Source organism: Mauremys reevesii, linkage group 1 (genome assembly GCF_016161935.1).
Source record: "Mauremys reevesii isolate NIE-2019 linkage group 1, ASM1616193v1, whole genome shotgun sequence".
Lineage (NCBI taxonomy): Eukaryota > Metazoa > Chordata > Testudines > Geoemydidae > Mauremys > Mauremys reevesii.
In genome coordinates, this window is record NC_052623.1 from 353,565,737 (window position 1) to 353,585,309 (window position 19,573).

A 19,573-nucleotide genomic window follows, 5' to 3' on the forward strand; every position below is an offset into this window, starting at 1 on the left:
TAAGGATGTGCAATAGGATCTGTCTGCAGCATCTGGAAAGCTCCGCTGTGCAGGAGACAGAACTTTCCCAGGGACCAGTCCAAAACCATGGAATGAACTTGCCCAGGAACTAGGGACAATCCCAGACCTGACCACCTTTTACTCCACGTGCAAGGCGCGTTTCTTGGACTGCCTTCTCTGACAAACAACCTCCTGTGTTTATACGGGTGAAATGAACTCCTCTGCACACACTTCTCCCCCTGCTGAGAGGAGAAGCACATGAGAGCTGTTAGTCATGGTGCTTGATGCACTACGAGGAGGAGCGTGGTTTAAGAACCTACACAGAACACAGTAGAGAAGGCAGCTCAGAGCACCAGCCAAACCCACTAATAAAATTTCCCTCAGTTCCTCACACGGAGCTCTTAGGAGCACTGTCCGTGTGAAGCTACTGGCCAAGTAGGTAAGAAGTTTTCCCTACATCACTAGCATCATCTAGTGGAGAAAGACAAAAATAAGTGGCCTGGTACTGGCTTGAGAATGCAAGGAGGAAAGTGTTTATCAAATATGCTGGGTAGTAAAGAGGATGGCTAGTCCTGGGGTTAAGGAAATCTCAGTCCAATTCCGACACATTCCCTGTATGACCTTGAGCAAACCCCTCCCCCTCTCACTGTGCCTCAGTTCCCCCTCTCTACTGCCAGAGGGGCACGCCAGACTTTTGCCAGCCTCACTGTACTGATCAGGGGTGTGATCACCGACTGACACAGCAGCCCCTAGCACAGGGACAGCTATAACAGCAAACTGCTTTTACCAGTCGAGCTCACTTCACCCGCAGGGCGATTGTACTGGGTGGGTTCAAAGCACAGTTTTGCTTGTGTAGCTGCATCCACGCTGGGAGTGCTTTGATATAGTGTCCCCGTAAAGCACTCATAGTGTAGACATGGCCCAGCTTAGGCACAGTTACTTCCTTTCCCCCAGGCTGTCCCTTATCTCTGAGCCTGTAAGCTCTTCAGAGGCCATCTCCAGGGATCTCTACTACACCTTCCACAGAGCAGCCTGGTGATCGCAGCTGGGGTCTACACGCTGCTGTGATACAAGATGAACAGCAGTGAACATGTACCTCAGTTTCTGCTCTATCCTAGGTGGGCACCAAGCCAGCCTGAGAGCAGGACTCTACTGGCAACTGGTGCCAGTCCAGCAGTGCCTAGCGGGGCGTGATTTTGTAAGGGGTATTTGATTTTTATGCCAGCAAGAACCCTCACGAAGATGCTGTTAGGGCAGCCTAGTAGGGCTTGGGCCAGCAGAGCTGGTTTTGTTTGGGGACCCAGGATAAGCTATATGGTAAAAACACTTGTGAAAATCTTTTTCAGAGTCATTGCTTCCCCAGATGGAGTTCCCCAGCCTGTGTGATGCTGTGTAAAAGAAAGGTGAGCCTGTTACACTAATGTATCACTACTGTTGCACAATTGTGATTAATGTTATGTAAAGAATCATTGGAAAAGGCATGGTCAACGCCCTCAAGACAGATTTACACAAGGCTGACCCCTTAAGGCCAATCAGCTATGCCAGGGACCCCTCCTGAGGTCCCTTCAGGCAGCACCTAGGCACTGAATGCCTCAGCAAGGCTCATGTGATCCAGGACTCAGGCTAAAACCATGGAATTACAAAAACTCTAAAATCAACTGTAATGTATAATCACTTTGTGCTTTTTTTTTCTTTTTAATATTAATACACCTTTAGTTGTTAAAGGATTGGCCACCAGCATGGTTTTTGGGTAAAATCCAGAATAGATTTTGAGCTTGGAAGTGGAAGAACCTAATGCGTGACTTTTGGTTTTAATAATCATTCATCACAGCAGCCTGGTTTGTCAGGGGGGCGGATGAGGGGCTAGAGGGCCAGACTACGCCCTGTGACAGTAAGTACGACTTACATTCTTTATTCACAGCTGGATACATTTTTGTGCAGCCCTATGAAAATGCTTATTCCTTGCTTGCACCCCCATTCAGCACTCGATCCAGATTGTTCTCACTCAGTGACTTGTCCTCTTAGTTACTTACCACTCCCTCCACTTGCGAGTCACCTGCAAACTTTAATCAGGGAAAGAGTGTGTTTCTTCCAGCTCATTCATAACAATGTTAATGAGCAGAGGGCCAAGAACAAAGCCCTGCAGGACTCTACTGGAAACACAGCCCATGACAACTCCCCCTTTAGAGTTACATTAAGGCCTGTCAGTTAACATGGCACATAGGTGAATTAAAAGTTGGCTAGTTTTATATCACTCTAGGGTTTGTTTTTTAAAATCAGAATGGCATGTGGTACCAAGCCAAGTCCTTACAGAAGTCTAAGTCTATTAGAACACTATTACCTTGACCAAGCAAAGTTGCTGTCTCATTTGGAGAAAAAAAAAAATCAAATTAGTCTGAGAGGATTTATTTTCCATAAACCCACATTGATTTGCATGAACATTAAACAACATTAAAGCATGGTCATTGAATCCCATGTCAACCTTTCCATTATCTTAGAGGATTTAGAGACCTATTAGCCTGACCACATTACCTAGCTCATCCCATTTGAAAATTGGCACATCAGCTTTCTTTCAGTCTTCTAGAACTGCTCCAGTGTTCCCAGACTTATTGAAAAGTCAACACTAGTCAGCCAGCAAGTTTCTCAGCCAGCTCTTTTAAAACTCTTGGATATGTTAGTTGGACCTGCGGATTTTGAAAGTGTCTAACTTTAGTAGCTGTTCATTTTACATCCTCCACAGATACTAGTGGAAAGGAAAAAAGGTATTATCACCATGAGACAATATTTTTTCCCCAAATGCAAAAACAGAAATATTGAACACTTCTGCCTTCTCTGCATTACTATTGCTAATTCTACCATTTCCATCTAGTAATGGGCTAATACCATTTTCAGGATTCTTTTTATTCTTAAAACTTAAAAAAACTCCTTGTTGCCCTTAACTCTGCTGGTCATAGATTTCTCCTTGTGTGCCCGTACTTTGCTGTTGTACAACGAGACTGGCAGCTGTGGGGACAGCAACACAGAATTAGGGTTGGGAGAAGCTGGAAAATGCATGCCATCAGGCAGAATTTTACACAAATCACTATCATTTGTTCTCCAGCGCCCGCCCAATCACCTTCTGGGTCTGGCAGTATTTGTTATGGCTGAAGGATGGCAGAACCTGTTCCTCCTCAAGAACCTAGTGGAGGATTCAAACACTTGGAATCTCTACGTTCAGGGAAGGAGTCAGTTTGACACTCGTGTGTGTAACTTCAGGCTACACCCCCAGCCCAGCACTTATAGCTCCACCACAATCTGCGGTAGAAGTGAAAACTCTGCACCTGAAAGACGGGTCATTTGCAATCTTGTACTAAACAAACAGGCACGCACAAGCTTAACTGTAGACACCCACATTTCAGAGTTCCCACCTCCAGGCTTAGCCAGAATTAGCTGAATGAGACACAGAAGTTTGCAGTTAAGAATTTATTCTCACAGTTCCAGTTCAAAGAGAACTGGCAAGCAGAGGACATGACAATCATTGGACACATGACCCTCATCCATGCTGTAACAGTCAATGTGACATGCAGGGATGCATCCAGCAGCAAGACTGCAAGTAACTAAACGTAACCCCAGATACATCTAGCCCACAAGAGGAATAGCATTATAGCAGTGCCAGGTTAATGCCTAGAACAAGCATTTAATAATCTTCTCCTTCCTCCGCCTCATCCCCATCGGCAGAATCCAACCCAACTTCCTCATAGTCCTTCTCTAGAGCAGCCATGTCCTCCCTTGCATCGGAGAACTCCCCCTCCTCCATCCCCTCCCCCACATACCAATGCACAAAGGCCCGTTTCGCGTACATCAGGTCAAACTTGTGATCCAGACGGGCCCAGGCTTCTGCAATCGCCGTGGTGTTGCTCAGCATGCAGACGGCCCGCTGCACTTTAGCCAGGTCTCCCCCCGGCACCACGGTGGGAGGCTGGTAATTGATGCCCACCTTAAAGCCAGTTGGGCACCAGTCCACAAACTGGATGGACCTCCTGGTTTTGATGGCTGCTATAGCTGCATTCACATCCTTGGGCACCACGTCCCCCCGGTACAGCAGGCAGCAAGCCATGTATTTGCCTCGGCGAGGGTCACATTTCACCATCTGGTTGGAGAACTCAAAGCAAGCGTTGGTGATTTCAGGCACCGAGAGCTGCTCGTGGTAGGCTCTCTCTGCCGAGACTATGGGCGCATAGGTAGTGAGGGGGAAATGTATGCGGGGATAGGGCACCAAATTAGTTTGGAATTCAGTGAGATCCACATTCAAGGCACCATCAAACCTCAGGGAAGCAGTGATGGACGACACTATCTGGGCTATCAGCCTATTCAGGTTGTGGTAGGAGGGACGCTCGATATTGAGGTTCCGGTTGCAGATGTCGTAAATGGCCTCATTGTCCACCATGAAAGAACAGTCTGAGTGCTCCAGCGTGGTGTGGGTGGTCAGGATGGAATTGTAGGGTTCCACCACCGCAGTGGAGACCCGGGGGGCAGGGTACACCGAGAACTCCAGCTTGGACTTCTTCCCGAACTCCACCGAGAGACGCTCCATCAAGAGGGACGTGAATCCAGAGCCTGTGCCTCCTCCGAAGCTGTGGAAGACCAGGAAGCCTTGAAGGCCGCTGCACTGGTCAGCCTGCAGTAGAAGAAAATGTTGGACTCCCATTCCCCTCTTGAGGGCTGGGATTTAAAGCACCATGTGTACGAAACAATCATTGAGACGAGGCACAAGTGACATTTTTAGTCATCACTTGCAGTTGCCGGTTAGAAAGGTGAACCACGCCATACATCGCTGCCTCAGGATGCCTGGGCACAAGTCACAGCCTACCCTGAGCAAAGTTCAGTCAACACAGCTAGTGAAGCAGACCCTGGTTCTGCGTATTTTTGAGCGGTTTCACCTGTAGTATAGGCAATATGCCAGCAGCTGAGCGGGGAGCACGGTGGGAGGGATTCAATAGCTTGTCCCCAAGGGGCCAGTTGCTGGAGGACAGTTCATTTTGGCTGCCATTGTTACAGAATCAAGATGCCTCTGGTTAGATGCATTCAACGCCCACTGATGTCAAGACAATCACTATCCCGAGCATTTTGGGGAAATGTTTTTATGAAGTTCCCATGCACGACAGGCCCATGCCTAGAAGCCAAACTACTGAGGCACGTTATTCCAGGAAACCCTCAGCTTCCGTTTTAAAGAGTTTCTAACCATTGTGGTTGGCAGCAGCGTGGACGCATGAACCAAGTGTCACCAGTGCAATGCTGCCTGCCTGAGTCCGAAACATGAACTCTAAGCAGCGCGAGGGGTCCTATGCATCTCAACCAGATCCATTCCCTGGGGGGCCCAGCCACCCCCACCTAGAGCAGAGAAGAGTGGTCAGAGCAACGAGGGCCCAGTCCACCCACTCCAATGGGAAGGCCGCCCTCATGGCCACATGCTGGGGACCTCCAACCCGTAACACCCCTCACCGGTGGGTTACACAGGCACATACTAGGACCCCTACAGCCACTCAGGGTGTGGTTGGGAGAAACTGGACCCCACACTCCTGCTCCTAAGCGGTGGGTGGGTGGGAAGGGAGCCACTGCCTTTCTGTGATGGGAGTAGGGCACTTCCTGAAGGGAGTGGGTTCCCAGGGTGCAGAGGGAACCCCCTCCCTTAGCTCCAGCAATGTAAGCTCAGGACTAGATGCATGAAGACCCAGGGGTCAAACACTTCAGCCAGCCCACATGGCAGAGCCGTGCCGTGCCACACCAGCCACTTACAAAACTGCTTTTCCTACTTGCCATTTTGCGAATCCTGGTGGATACATTATCAATGATTTCCTTCCCAATGGTGTAGTGACCTCGGGCGTAGTTATTGGCTGCATCCTCCTTGCCTGTGATGAGCTGCTCCGGGTGGAACAGCAAGCGGTAGGTCCCCGTGCGGATCTCATCTGTGGGGGAGTGAGACCGTATAGTGAGATATCTGCAATCTACCATGATAAAAATGGAGCTGCTATCAGACAAGAGCATGAGAAGGTGCATAAACTGCCAGGGCAACTAAGCCACAGTGAGTTAAACCAAGGGTAGGTTAGGCCCACACAGTAGGTTTCATGAAACCCAAGTGTGACATTGCACTCCATAATGTGTTATGGAAATATGATGTAACTGAAATATGCTTTAAGCAAAAGGTCTCTTGTAAGGTATCATTACAAATCTTATCCACTGAGTGTGTTCATCATATTTGTATGAAACTTGTATCTGAAACTAGGAATATGAAGTATAACTGAGGTCCCATAGTAATTATGCAGAGTGTGGGCCATTAATGGTGGTTTAGAATCTTGATGGCTCCCATTGACTAGGACAATTGGTTGTAAGTGGTTTATTTACCTGCAAGCCTTCCTGTGTAATTGCGGATGAGCTGTGGAAGAATAGAGGGGGTCTCACAGGACATGTGAACATGTCACCTGGTACTGGAATCCATCTTAAACCTGGTGCTTTTCCATTTAGAAGGAGAGGTGGGGACCCAGCTAGACAGATTCCCACCTTGTGCCAGAGCTATAAAAGGGGGTGGAAGAGAACAAAACAGGGTCCCCGTCACGAGAAAGCCCCTGCTTTTCTCCTAAGATGCCTGCTGGAACTAGCAAGGACTGTACCAGGGGAAGGATTGGGTCCAGAGTAGGAAGGAGTCTAGTCTGTGAAAGAAGCTTATTGGAACTTGGAGGGTAAGATTTACCTGTAATCAGTTTCTTAATGTATTAGGCTTAGAGCTGCGTGTTTTATTTTGCTTGGTAACTTACTTTGTTCTGTTTGTTATTACTTGAAACCACTTAAATCCTACTTTTTATACTTAAACAAAAGTGACTTTATTGATGAAACCAGAATGAGTGATTAATACCTGGGGGAGCAAACAGCTGTGCATCTCTATCACTGTTATAGGGGACGGACAATTTCCCAATTTCCCTGTATAAGCTTTATACAGAGTAAAACGGATTTATTAGGGGTTTGGATCCCCCTGGGAACTGGGTGATGGAGATATGTGACCTGCAGAGCTGTTTTCACTTAAAGTCTGAAGCTTTGGGGGGCGTGGACCAGACTTGGGTTGGTGTTGCAACAGGCTAGCGTGTCTGGCTCAAGGCAGGGTTCTGGAGTCCCAAGCTGGCAGGAAAAATGGGCTCTGAGGTAATCTCAGCATGTCAGGTAACAGTCTCCAGGGGGTCTCTGTGACCAAACCTGTCACACAAAGGTGCTTGGATGCTACAGCAATAAGCTCACCAGGAGACTCTGAATGAGAGGGTTAAAATTACTTTAAGTGACTTCTGAGAATAATTCCCCTATCAGACACTGCAGCTTTGTGCTAGCTCATGGGAGCTGGGAATTGTCCATGTTGAGGGACTTGCAGGAGGTTGCAGCTTTCAGTTCCTGTGCTCTGAAGAGGTGTAACAACAAGCACAGAGATAGTCTAAGTGACCCTGTGTCTCAGATCACTCCCTGCCCAACACACATGCAAGAGGAGAATGCCAGCCCTTTGGAGGCCATGAGATAGGTTTGTTTTCACATGGGAAAGCTGCGTGTCTTCAAGCCCCAAGACTGTCCCCATTTTCAGGGTCTGTTCCACAGTCATCTTAGAAACATTTCAGTGTGGCAGGTTCAAGCCGGTGACACTGTGCTCAGACTGGTTATGGACCTTGGAGAGGAGGTCTAGGATAAGAACCAGCCAGAGCATCCCTCCACCAGACTGGCCACCCTGTGCTTCCTTCACCATCTGCATTCTCTCCTCCCCACTCCCACATGGTGACCCGCACATAGGGAGGAGGGAGAGAAGTTGCTTGGGTGAGAAAGGCATCCTTTGCACTAGCCCCTGCTACAATCTCCCTGTGCCCACCTCCCTGACCTCACCCAGGGAGGGTCATCCCAGTGGGACACTTTGGTCTTCACTGATGAATAAAGCACCATGTTTTAAACAGAGGCGCTTCAGTCCAGCAGCATCCCTTTAATATTGAACATCTGCTATTTGAATGAAGGCCTATCAGTTACACCCTCTCTAGAAGTTTGGGGAGAAGGGATGGATTAATACAGGGCCTCAGGAGCTGCAGCCCAGGGCCTCAGGCTAAGGTGATCCCTGCAAAAATAAACCCATAATTATATACAATTCAGCGGTCACCACGATTGATGGGTCAATCCTGGAGTCTCTTCGCAGTCCGGAGATCGTGATTGACTGGCAGTGTCCAGCAGCACAGCAAGGCTCGGCAGGCTTCCTGCAAGCTAAGGCCCCACGCCGCTCCCAGAAGCGACTGGCTGCTGGCACATCTCTGCAGCCCCTGGCATGGGGGGGAGGAGAGGCTCCACACACTGCCCATGCCCCCGGCACCATCCCCGGGGGCAGCACATGGAGACATGCTGTCCCACTCCCCCCCAAGGGGCACGGAGAGACCTGCCAGCAGCCGGCCACTTCTGGGAGCAGCGTAGGGCTATGGCAGGCAGGCAGCCTGCCAGCGCTCTGCTGCACCACCGGCCGAGAGCCACCTGTGGTAAACGCCTCCCGGCTGCACCAACCCCCTACCCCAGGTGCAGGAGGGGATTCTGACCCAAACTCCCTCCCAGAACCTGCACCCCAACCCCCTGACCCAGGTCAGAATCCTCTCCTGCACCAGTGGCCCCACCAAATCCGATAGCCTCTAGCCCACAGGAGAGTTAATCCTAGGGTGACCAGAGGTCCTGATTTATAGGGACAGTCCTCATTTTGGGGTCTCTCTTATATAGGCTCCTATTACACCCCACTCCATCCCGATTTTTCACACTTGCTGTCTGGTCACCCTACTTAATCCGGCCCTGCTGGTGAGGCTGGGAAAGGGACAGGGTGGAGCTAGCCCATTGCCTGATTGGACCCCAGTAACCTGGAGGCCAGTCTCCCAACCCTGCAAGTGTTTGCAGTTTGTGATGGAGAGGACGACAAGACTGACAGTCACTGTACACAGGGCCGGCTTTAGGCTGATTCCCCAGAATTGGGCCCCAGGCCTTGAGTTTAAAAAAAATAAAAAAATTAAAAAAGCACCCATCTGGTGGTGGTCCAGGTCTTCAGCGGCAGGGGGGTCCTTCACTCGCTCTGGTCTTCAGTGGTATTTCGGCAGTGGGGGGTCCTTCAGTGCTGTGGAGAGAGTGAAGGACCCCCCACCAAAGTGCCGCCAAAGAACCGGACCACTTAAGTATTCAAATTGGGGCCCACAGTTCCTAAAGCCGGCCCTGACTGTACATCAAGGAGATTCACCCACGTCAGTATCTTACCAATGACTGTTGGCTCCAGGTCTATGAACACCGCTCTGGGGACATGCTTCCCTGCTGCAGTCTCGCAGAAGAAAGTCTCAAAAGACGAATCCACTTGTTCACCTGCCTTTGCGGCAGGAATGGTCCCGTCTGGTAGGATTCCATGTTCTAGGCAATAGAGCTCCCAGCAGGCATTGCCCATCTGGACTCCAGCCTGGCCCACATGGATGGAGAGGCACTCCCTCTGGAAACACACACAGTCAGGACCGCATTGAGAGGGACAGGCTGTATGCGCCACGCACACAGATGACTGACCTAGACAACCTCAACCCTGCATCAGTGGGATCAACCTCAACCTTGCAGGATCAGGATTCATTTTCCATAGGAAGGATAAAATTCCCATATTTTCCTTTTTTCTAGAGACGCTAAACATCACTGTGACGGTGCAAGACTGACCCTGCAGCGCCTCCTGCTGGTTGTCCCAGGGAATTAGCTCTTTCCAAAGCAGAGCGCCCTCTACAGGCTGGTGTGCCACTGCTGCTGCCCCCGTCCCTCCCAGGGCCCCTTATCTTTGGGGTGCTGCCCCCTGGTAATGCCCCCAGTCTCAGGGTCTCCCCACCCAGGGGAACCTCCAACCCCCTATCCCCACCTTGCCTCAGTCTATAGCTGCTGCCAGTCACCATCTAGCCCCCACTCACTGGGGCAGACTGCAGTGTAAAAGCCACTCATCATAGGCAAGGGGGGGGGGGGGTTGGACCAGCTGCCTTCCTCTACCTCCCAGTACCTCTATGGGCCTTTGACCAGGCCCTGCAGCCTGGGGAGTCACCAGCCTGGAGCTCCCCTGCTTAGGGTGACCAGACGTCCCGATTTTATCGGGACTGTCCCGATATTTGCTTGTTTGTCTCGCGTCCCGACCAATGTTAGGTCGGGACACTGGACAAACAAGCAAAGGCTCCGGAGCCCAAAGGGCTCGCGCCCTCCCCTGCCCCGACTCCGCCCCCTCCTTCCCCCATTGGATCCTTCCCCAAATCCTCGCCCCCATCCCCGCCCCCTCACTGCCCCATTGTCTCCCTCCCCAAATCCCCGCCTCTTTCCAAGCATGCCATGCCCAGAAGACTCAGGGAGTGCAGGGCCGGGGTGAGTGTGAGTCTGGCCTGGCCCCGAGCAGGCAGAACTCGGGCGCAGTACCTGGAGGGAGAGTAGGGGGGCGGCCTGCGGGGCCAGGCGGCGGCTGTTCTCCCCACCTGGGCAGGGGACTCGGGAGCAGCCGCTGCTGCAGCTCCGGGCCCGAACCCCCCGAGCCCGGGCCTGCTGCAGGGCAGCGCGCACGCTGTGCCCAGCCCCTGGCCAGTCGCGTCTGGGCTGGCTGCCCAGCTGGTGCAATCCCGTGGCGGAGGCATCGTCAGCCCAGTCCCGTTCGTTCCCCTGCAGGACCTGAGCGGGATGCGGGGGGCTGGGGCCTGCTGCCCCCACTCCGAGGCCGCCCGCAGGATTGCACCAGCTGGGCAGCCAGCCCAGACGCGACTGGCCAGGGGCTGGGTGCACGCTGGGTCCCCGCAGCAGGCCCGGGGGGTTCGTGGGCGCCAGAGCCGCAGCTGCCGAGCTTGGCCAGCGGCCGCTTCCTCCCCCCGCGGCAGTGGGAGCTGCAGCCGCGGCTGCTCCCGAGTCCTGCTGCCCAGGTGGGGAGAACAGCCGCTGCCTGGCCCCGCAGGCCACCCCGTACTCTCCCTCCAGGTACCGCGCCTGAGTCCTGCCTGCTCGGGGCCAGGCTGGACTCACACTCACCCCGGCCCCGCGCTCCCCTGAGTCTCCCGGGCCTCCCTCCAGCGCTTGCGGAGGGAGGAGGAATCGGGGGTGGGGGATTTTTTTTTTTTTTGCTCTGCCATTTTTCCCCCTCTGCCCCCGCCCCGATATTTGACCTGGGTGATCTGGTCACCCTACCCCTGCTCCTCTGGCTTTCCCCAGCCCTGCTTCACCCCCAGTCCCCTTTCTGCAGGCAGCCAGGCCCTGCTCTCCCCCAGCCTGGAAAGAGCCTTTTTGAGCTCCTGGCTCCCAGCCTTTTTATACAGGCCAGCAGTGGCCTGATTGGGGTGTGGCTGTTTCCCCAATCAGCCTAGACTTGCTGCTTTCCTAGCAGCCACCGCCCTCTCCCAGGGCTGATTTCAAGCCCTTCAGGGCAGAAGTGGGTGACCACCCTGCTACAGTCAGCCTGAAGTCTGTTGCTAGAAGTCTATTCTCCTCTGACCCCTCCATGACTGGTTTGTTGTTGTAGGGGGCCCAGGAGTTCTGCCCCCCCATTTCCCTCCTCACTTTTTTCACTTGCCCCCTCTGGCGGGGGGGGGGGGGGAGTGAAAACTCTTTTAGGAAACAAAGCTACTTGGGGAGCTGTATGGAGAAGTTAAGCCAGCTTGAGACTCAATGACCATCTCCACCACTTTGGACTGAGTCCAGGAGAAGCAGCGTGTTCCTGTATGAGACACTGGCATGTCCACAATGGAGCTGTAGGGAATGAACAGGACTCCTCAGACAGCCAGGTCAGTAGCTGATCCATAGGCAGGTCCTGGTTAGATGAACACAGTAACATTCTGAGTCCATGGGACTCCCTAGTGGCATCTCTAATGCTGCAGGGAAGTACTTGAGCTCAGAAGCCAGGGCAGCTGATTTGAATCAGGCTCACGGGCTAACTGGATCACACAGCAGGTGTCTTAATACACCTGGCAAGACCAGGGAAGCTTGTGCCAGGGAAGAACCTTTTTCTAGGAAAGTGCAATAGATTGAAGGAACCACACCCACCCCGAACAGCCTGCATTTATACTTCACTAGAACACAACCTTTAGTGTACATAGAGGGCCAGCTACTAGAGGGGGAAAGACTAATACAATCCCCCCACCGCCCCAGTCAACAGAAGTGCTCCTTTAGCTTAAGTGGTAGCAGGCTGCGCTTTTGGGATCATCAAGCCTCAAGGTCAGATTAAGAGTCCTTACAGCCATACACAGCTAGAGAAGTTTCATATCCTTATCCTGAGACGTTCTCACTGAGGCAAGAGGTCAGAGGGGAAAAAGCAAGCCAGGCAACTGAAAGCCCCTAGACTTTAATGGATCATACCCTCATAGGCAGCATTTGAGCAGGTCTGAAAGGGAAACTAGATATCAGAGGTGGAGCTACACTTACAAGGAACACTCCCTGCTTCTATAAGCCCTTCCAAAAACAAAAAGCACCCCCTAAACCCCACCGCTTGCATTAGCTCCCAAGAGAAAGCAGCAAGGCACACGTAGCCAGAGACTTCACAATCTCCAGCCTGTTCACAAGCTGGCCCACAAAACCTCCATCATAGAAACCTACCATAGCAATTGAGTCTAAGCACTTTCTTGGATGCAGTTTCTGAGGGCTCTCCCGCTGTAGCTTACAGGAACTTTATAGCCCGCTTGCAAGGGGCTCCGCCTGCAGAGGGAGAAGCTGCTTGCAAGTTTAAAGCCACAGAGCCCCTTCTTGGGGGGTGTCCGAGACATTAAACCCTCTGTTTGTATTCACAGGGGCGCGGTGCTTAGTCCATTCTCCTAGGTGTTGCCTTTCAGGTGCTCTTGGGATGACGGATGCTCCGGTGACAGCAACTAGCCTAGGCCTTGAGAGATGCCTGTTCCAGCACAGGCTTCCTGTGGGACTTTGGGCAAGTCACTTGGGCCCCAGATCTGCCAAGGGATTTAGGTGCCTCATTGATTTCAATGGGTGTTAGGTGCCTAAATCTCTTTGGGGATCTGGGCCCCTGTGTCTCTTGGCCCTCTGTACAATTGGGATGATAGCTCTTCCCTCTCGCACTGGGGCGGGGGCTGTGAGAATAAATACACTAAGGATTGGGAGGTGCTCCGATACTACAGTATTGATCCTGCAACTGCTACCAGCAAATATCCCCAGCAGCCCGCGATGGGATGCTAGATGGGCAGGGCTCTGAGTTACTGCAGAGAATTCTTTCCCCAGTGTCTGGCTGGCGACTTGCCCACATGCTCAGGGTCTAACTGATCACCATATTTGGGGTCAGGAAGGAATTTTCCCTGAGGTCAGACTAGCAAAGACCTTGCGAGGTCGGGGGGGAGGTTTCACCCTCCTCTGCAGCCTGGAGCAAGGGTCACTTTCAGCTGGAGTAAATGGTGGATTCTCTGTAACTTGAAGCCTTGAATCCATGATTTGAGGACTTCAGTGACTCAGCCAGAGGTGAGGGGTCTGTTACAGGAGTGGGTGGGTGAGTTTCTGTGGCCTGCGATGTGCAGGAGGTCAGACGAGATGATCATGATGGTCCTTTCTGGCCTTACAGTCTATGAATACAGTAATGGGGACTATGTATGCACCAGGGTAGATGGTCTTAGTCCATAGTGGATGTTTGGCCACATCTCCACCCCTTGGCATGCTGTGCTTTTAGCCAGTAGTCCCTGCTCATGCAGAGAGGATAGGCTGCAGTGTTGGGGTGACGTTTAGCCGGGCACTGCTGCGTTGTGAAGGATCCTGCAGTGCTTTACAGATGTTGCCAACCGAGTGACGGGCGATGGCCCCGAGCTCGCAAGCAGCCCTGCAGAGCTGGACCCCTCCAGCTGTGCGATGCTCGTTTCGGGATCAGAGTCATCACTCAACCCACCATGGAGGGGCAGTCACCTTGGAGGTGACATGGTGGGCCGGTTTATTGGTCCAAGGGTAACCCACCCCAGCAAGTGTGTTTTGCATCACCCTCCGGTGGCTGGTTCGCTAGAGCAGCGGTTCTCAAACTGTGGGTCGGGACCCCAGTGTGGGTTGGGACCCCATTTTAATGGGATTGCCAGGGCTGGCTTAGACTTGCTTCAGCCCTGGGTGGCAGGGCTCAGGTTATAGGCCCCCTGCCTAGGGCTGAAGCCCTTGGGGTTCGGCTTTGGCTCCCTGGCCTGGGGTGGAGGGACTTTGGCTTTTCCCCCCCTCAGCCCCCCACACCCGGGGTGGTGGGGCTTGGGCGGGCTCAGGCTTCAGTCTCCCCTCCTGGGGTCTGTCGTAATTTTTGTTGTCAGAAGGGGGTTGTGGTGCAATGAAGTTTGAGAATTCCTGCACTAGAGGGTAACAACCTGCTTCTGCTATTGGTTAGTAGAGTTACTCCTTTATCTCCTGGTGGGAGGTCTATGCTATAGTACTGAAGTACAGACTGCTGTGGGGAGTTACCTAGCCTCACTTTTGAAACCCTTAGATGCCCTATAACCATGGGGTTAAATCTCAGTAGCACTGATTTAGCCCTTGGAGGGTAAATACATTGGCTATGAAAGGAAACAGGATGACCTAGAGGACCAGGCACTGGGCTGGAACTCTGGAAACATGCATTCAATTCCTGGCTCTGCCAATGCTCTGCTGGGTGAGCTTGGACAAGTCACTTCCCACCCCGTGCCTCAGTTTCCCCATCTTGCAGATGGGGATATAGTAATCGTTCTTTGTAAGGTAACAGACGGAAACCATCAAAGAACCAGACAGAGACCATACAGACAAAAAATGGAGAAGTGGGGACCAAACACACCCCTGTATTCACACCCTACCCCCGTGGTAATAATCTTTGTACAAAATGTGCCTTGTGAGGTATAATTTGAAACTTAATAACTCACTGGTCAATAATCTCATGATGAAATGTGTGTATCAACCTTAGATGTAAAGTTGTGAACAGAAGCTGAAATCATGACTGAAATGTGTTTACCAGACAAGTCAGGGGACGGGGTGAACCTGTTTCTCAAAGACAAAGGACAAGCTGACCCCTCTAGCCAGGTGCCATCAGAGATGACTGACAATCGCTGGCCAAGAGGCCATTCTCTGGCAAAGAAGGGGAGCAGGAATAGATTGATCTGCATTTGAGCAAACAACAACATGGAACCTCTATCACTGTGAGACTCCATGTTTCCATTCTCACAGCTGGAAGGAGCTTTATCCAGGGGTAGCCCTCAGGGGAAGGCATCTCAAAGGGTGACTGGACCATAAAAGAGAGGGCAAAACCACCCACGGGTGCGGGAGACAGTGTGGCCCACTGGTTAGAGTGCTGCCATGAACCAAAAATATGGCCCAGCACCCCTCACTTCACGTCTGACCCATTTGAAGAAGACATACCCGCATCTGTAGGATAGTTTAGGTTGCCGTGATGAAAAGCAGCAGGCTATTTCAGAGCTTGATTATCTGCAGTGTCGAACGCCTGCATTCCAAGTTGTGGTCAACAGAACCTATGTTGTGTGATGCTAGATTGAATGTGTGAGAGTTAATTTGCCAGAGCTCTAGACTTTGCATGATCTAAAATGGGTTTTCCATTGAGAACAGCAGTGCCTTGTTAGTTTATTTTTAGGAAGTTGTTCAGAAGAGTCTTTGGCAGGTTGTCATGTCAGATTTCAACCGTTCCCTATAAAGCCAGACAGGAACAATTGAAATACAAGATGCCAGGCTAGCTCGAATCAAAGCTTCAATTCAAGGAACAAACAGGTTAGCATTTGCAGCTCAGAAATCCGTCAGTCTGACAGGGCAATGCCTGTAAAGAGTTAATTGTTTCTGTTTTTTAAAAAACTGTTCCCATTCGCAGAGAAGGAACAGATTTAAAAACCTAACCGAGCTTTTAAACACAGCTCAGGATATAGCTAGCTACCTTCACAGGACAAGAGTGTAAGACAAAGGAATAATACAGCCCCTTCCTTAGTCACTCTGTGCCAGACGGGAAGTCGCACAACACTGACATTGAAGAGGAAAAATTTCCCTTTAACTGGTGCTTTCTATCCAGTTACAACATTAGAGCAGGAAAAAAGAGACTAAGACAGAACACACCAGCAAATGCACCATGGTGACAGTCCAACTCGACTCTGCACCAAACGAAACCTATTGCCAACCCCTGGTCAATTTATAGCTGGCTGGCTGGCTGGCTGGCTGTGTGTGTGTGTGGCTGGCTGGCTGGCTGGCTGGCTGTGTGTGTGTGTGTGTGTGTGTGTGTGTGTGTGTGTGTGTGTGTGTGTGTGTGTGTGTGTGTGTGTGTGTGTGTAAAAGAGGCTGAAGTTGTTTCTTTATTCCCCCCCTCCAATCTGGACAGCATGTGACCTCCTACGGTTTCCAGGCTCACATGTTGGGTTTATGCCAATGACTGGCTCCAGTCATGGGTCCGACCTACCCAGACTTTGTCCACGTGCTTAAGTTTACCACAGTGTGTCAAGCTAAACACATCCACAAATCTTTGCGAGGCTGGGGCCATAAGTTGTGGGCCTTTCTACTCACTGGCTCTTGGGGATTTTTTTCCTTCTTCTTCCTTGATGGATTCTGGTTCAAGGACAGTGTTTTGTTCAGATATTGATGCAGCAGCATCGAAACAAACTCGCCGTTCGATTTGCTAAAAGGAATTCCATCCACACCTTTTGCTCTGCTTTCAGTCTCATGGCATCATGGATGAGCGCAGACCATCACTCAGTGGTTTGGGACTTACCTCCCATAAACCGCTATTCTGACAGCGACTCCATGTAGACAGACACCGGGGGGCTCCATTCTCTCCAACAAGGCTCCATGCAAGTCGACCTCAGGGCCTCCCCAGAACTCCACTGACGTCACTTGCAGGATTGGGGCCAAAGGGACCACCCCACTGCCTGTGTGTTACTGCTGCACTTGCCAGCAATGGAGGGACCTGGAGTCCTGTGGGGATAAAAGAGGGGGGCTGCTGGTGGAGAGCTTTCCTCCGGAGGCCCTGTCACAACCCATGGCCCACTCCCTCAGGGGGTCCCCTGTGGAGGCAGATCAGCACTGTATGTTGCTAACGCTGTTGCAAGCATCACAAGGCATTTTGGGAAGGGTTAAAGGTGTGAGTGTGGAACAAAAGGTTTCTTTACAGGCGACGAAAGGCCGGAGGGTGAGGAAAGGAGAAAAGAACAGGTTAATTGATGTTCCAGCTACACCCGAAGATAAGGAGCTAACTCCAGCCCAAGGCCATTGCACACACTCTGCTACCTGCCAAGAAAGACGGGGGGGGAGAGTCCCCCCGACACACACACCTTGAGAAAGGAGAGTGGCTGAATAAATTGCAGGGGCCGCGAAAAGGAGTGAGACAACAAAGTCAACGAGGGAAAAATAACCGTCTCACAGCCGCCAGTGTGTTTTGGGGAAAGCTGAGAAGGCCACAGAAATCCAGATTGGACTGGTACAAAGAGCACCAGGAACAGAGGGCCCTGAATGAAAACACCTCCACAAAAACCCAGGACTTAAAAACCCACCCGAGAGCCAAAGCAAGTCAGAGATCACAGCGGATCCTGGACAACCCATGCACAGGACAAGAACTCCCCCTCTTCTTCTTACGTTACACCCAGGCTTGGCCAGCCTCGGGTCTTGCATGTGAGAGTAGGAAAGTGGGTTAGGGCTGGGGTACTAACGCTTTCTTGCTTCCTTTGAGTGACGTGGATGCAGTCCCAACACTCGCCACTGTTATTTTATTACAAAAGCTTTAAAACTTAGACACTTGGTGTGCTCCGTCATCTCCTCCCCTCACGATCCTGCAGCGTCAGCCTGATTACCTGATGCCTCAGGCAGATTGGTAACAGAAATCGGCCACAGCCCTTGGCTTGAGAATTCACTGCCCACTGGGCTATGGGATACTCGGACGTGGGGTTCCCGCAGCCTCTCCTCTAAACGCTGTTGCCCTGTGGATAACTAACAGAAGAGTCTCTTGTGGGAGGGGGAAATGCGAGTAGGAATGGCAGTATAGCCCAGGGGTTACAGCTCTCATCCAGGCAGTGGGAGACCCAGGGTCCAGGCCCCCTGCTCCAACGACTCTTTAATTATTGGTCCACAGCGGAATAGCCTCAACAGGAGAGATTGAGGGGCCCCAGGACAGAATACCCGGTAGCCCAGCGCTCAGAGCTCTCCCACATCCCAGCTGAGTACCCAAACCACTGGGCTGAAAGTGCTAAGGGAGCTCCTCCGCCTTTGCTCCCTCCTCCAGCCTCTTGCAAAAGCAGCAGAGGGGCCTAACTCCAAAGAGGCCTCCCCGCTGTGAATCCCTAGCCGAGAGAGGCACCTCCCTGCAGCCAGATTTAGGTGTCTAGCTCGGTGAGGAGGTGAGGGGATTAGCACCCACACACACACACTGGTCAGCATCTCCTGTTGGCTGGCTTAGGTGGCTTCCTGCCTAGCGTGCTGCGTTCCACCTCTTCCGTGAGGCCCCATGTCGTCACCAGGCCCAACCCCCTTTTTCGCCTCTTCCCCCAAGGCCACACCCATGCTCCACATCTTCCCCCAATTCCCCACCCCCAGCACTTGTCCTCTGCCCCCTCCCCCTTTTGTTCACTCTACTATGCCATTAACTCTCCTGTGGACCCAGGGCTATTAGACTTTGTGGGGCTCCTGCATACAAGTCTTTTTCCTGGGAGGGAGTTTGGTGCAGGAGGGGGCTGGGGCAGGGCGTTGGGGTGCAGGAAGGGGTGCAGAGTCTGGGAGGGAGTTTGGTGCAGGAGGGGGCTGGGTCGGGATTGGGGTGTAGGAGGGGGTGAGGGGTGTGAGTCTGGGAGGGAGTTTGAGTGCAGGAGGAGGATGCAGGGTCTGGGGGGAGGATTCTTACCTGGGCCCGGGGGGTGGGGTGCAGGAGGGGATGCAGGGTCTGGGAGGGAGTTTGGTGCCAGAGGGGGATTCTTACCTGGAGCAGGGCATTGGGGTGCAAGAAAGGGTGCAGGGTCTGGGAGGGAGTTTGGTGCAGGAGGGGGCTGGGGCAGGGGATTGGGGTGCAGGAGGGGATGCAGGGTCTGGGAGGGAGTTTGGTGCCAGAGGGGGATTCTTACCCGGGGCAGGGGGTTGGGATGCGGGACGGGGTGCAAGTGCAAGCTCCGGCTGGGAGGTGCTTACCACAGGCAGCTCCCAGCCGGCGGCACAGCAAGGCTCAGGCAGGCTGCCTGCCTGTCATAGCCCCATGCTGCTTCGGAAGCGGCTGGTTCCTAACACGTGTCTGTGGCCCCTGAGGGGAGGGGGACAGCATGTCTCCATGCGCTGCCCATGCCCACAGGTGCAGCCACCGTAGTTCCCATTGGCCAGTTTCCAGCCAATGGGAGCTGTGAGGACGGGGCTGGGGGAGGGGGCAGCACATGGAGCTGCTTCCCCTGCCCTGCCAGGGGCCACAGAGATGTGCTAGCAGCCAGGCACTTATAGGAGCAGCTTGGGGCCATGGCATGCAGGCAGCCTGCCTGAGCCCTGCTGTGCCACGGGACTTTTAGCAGCCCAAAGCTGGAGATCACTGCCTGTGATTTATTTTTGTGGGGTTCCCTTGAGCCGGGGCCCTGGGTTGCAGCCCCTAAAGTCCCTGGCTTAATGCAGCCCTGTGTGT

At 52.5% G+C, this 19,573-nt stretch overlaps 1 protein-coding gene across 1 annotated transcript; it reads right to left on the bottom strand.

The window, feature by feature from the left end:
- Positions 1 to 3,447: 3,447 nt before the first annotated feature.
- On the bottom strand, positions 3,448 to 12,656 carry LOC120395366 (tubulin alpha-3 chain-like). Its single transcript, XM_039519714.1, has 4 exons — positions 12,598 to 12,656; positions 9,277 to 9,499; positions 5,797 to 5,945; positions 3,448 to 4,657 (listed from the first exon to the last, which is right to left on the bottom strand). Exons 1-4 carry the CDS (start codon positions 12,598 to 12,600, stop codon positions 3,677 to 3,679), a joined length of 1,356 nt encoding a protein of 451 aa, XP_039375648.1. The 5' UTR covers positions 12,601 to 12,656; the 3' UTR covers positions 3,448 to 3,676.
- Between the last annotated feature and the right edge of the window lie 6,917 nt (positions 12,657 to 19,573).

Bases quoted from the DNA above. Each gene is read 5' to 3' on its own strand.
- LOC120395366 (XM_039519714.1), bottom strand. The intron at 5,946-9,276 runs GTAAGATACTGA...ACTCCCCCACAG, and splicing joins CCTGGAGCCAACAGTCATTG to ATGAGATCCGCACGGGGACC. The intron at 4,658-5,796 runs GCAAGTAGGAAA...CTTCTACTGCAG, and splicing joins CCACCAGGATTCGCAAAATG to GCTGACCAGTGCAGCGGCCT.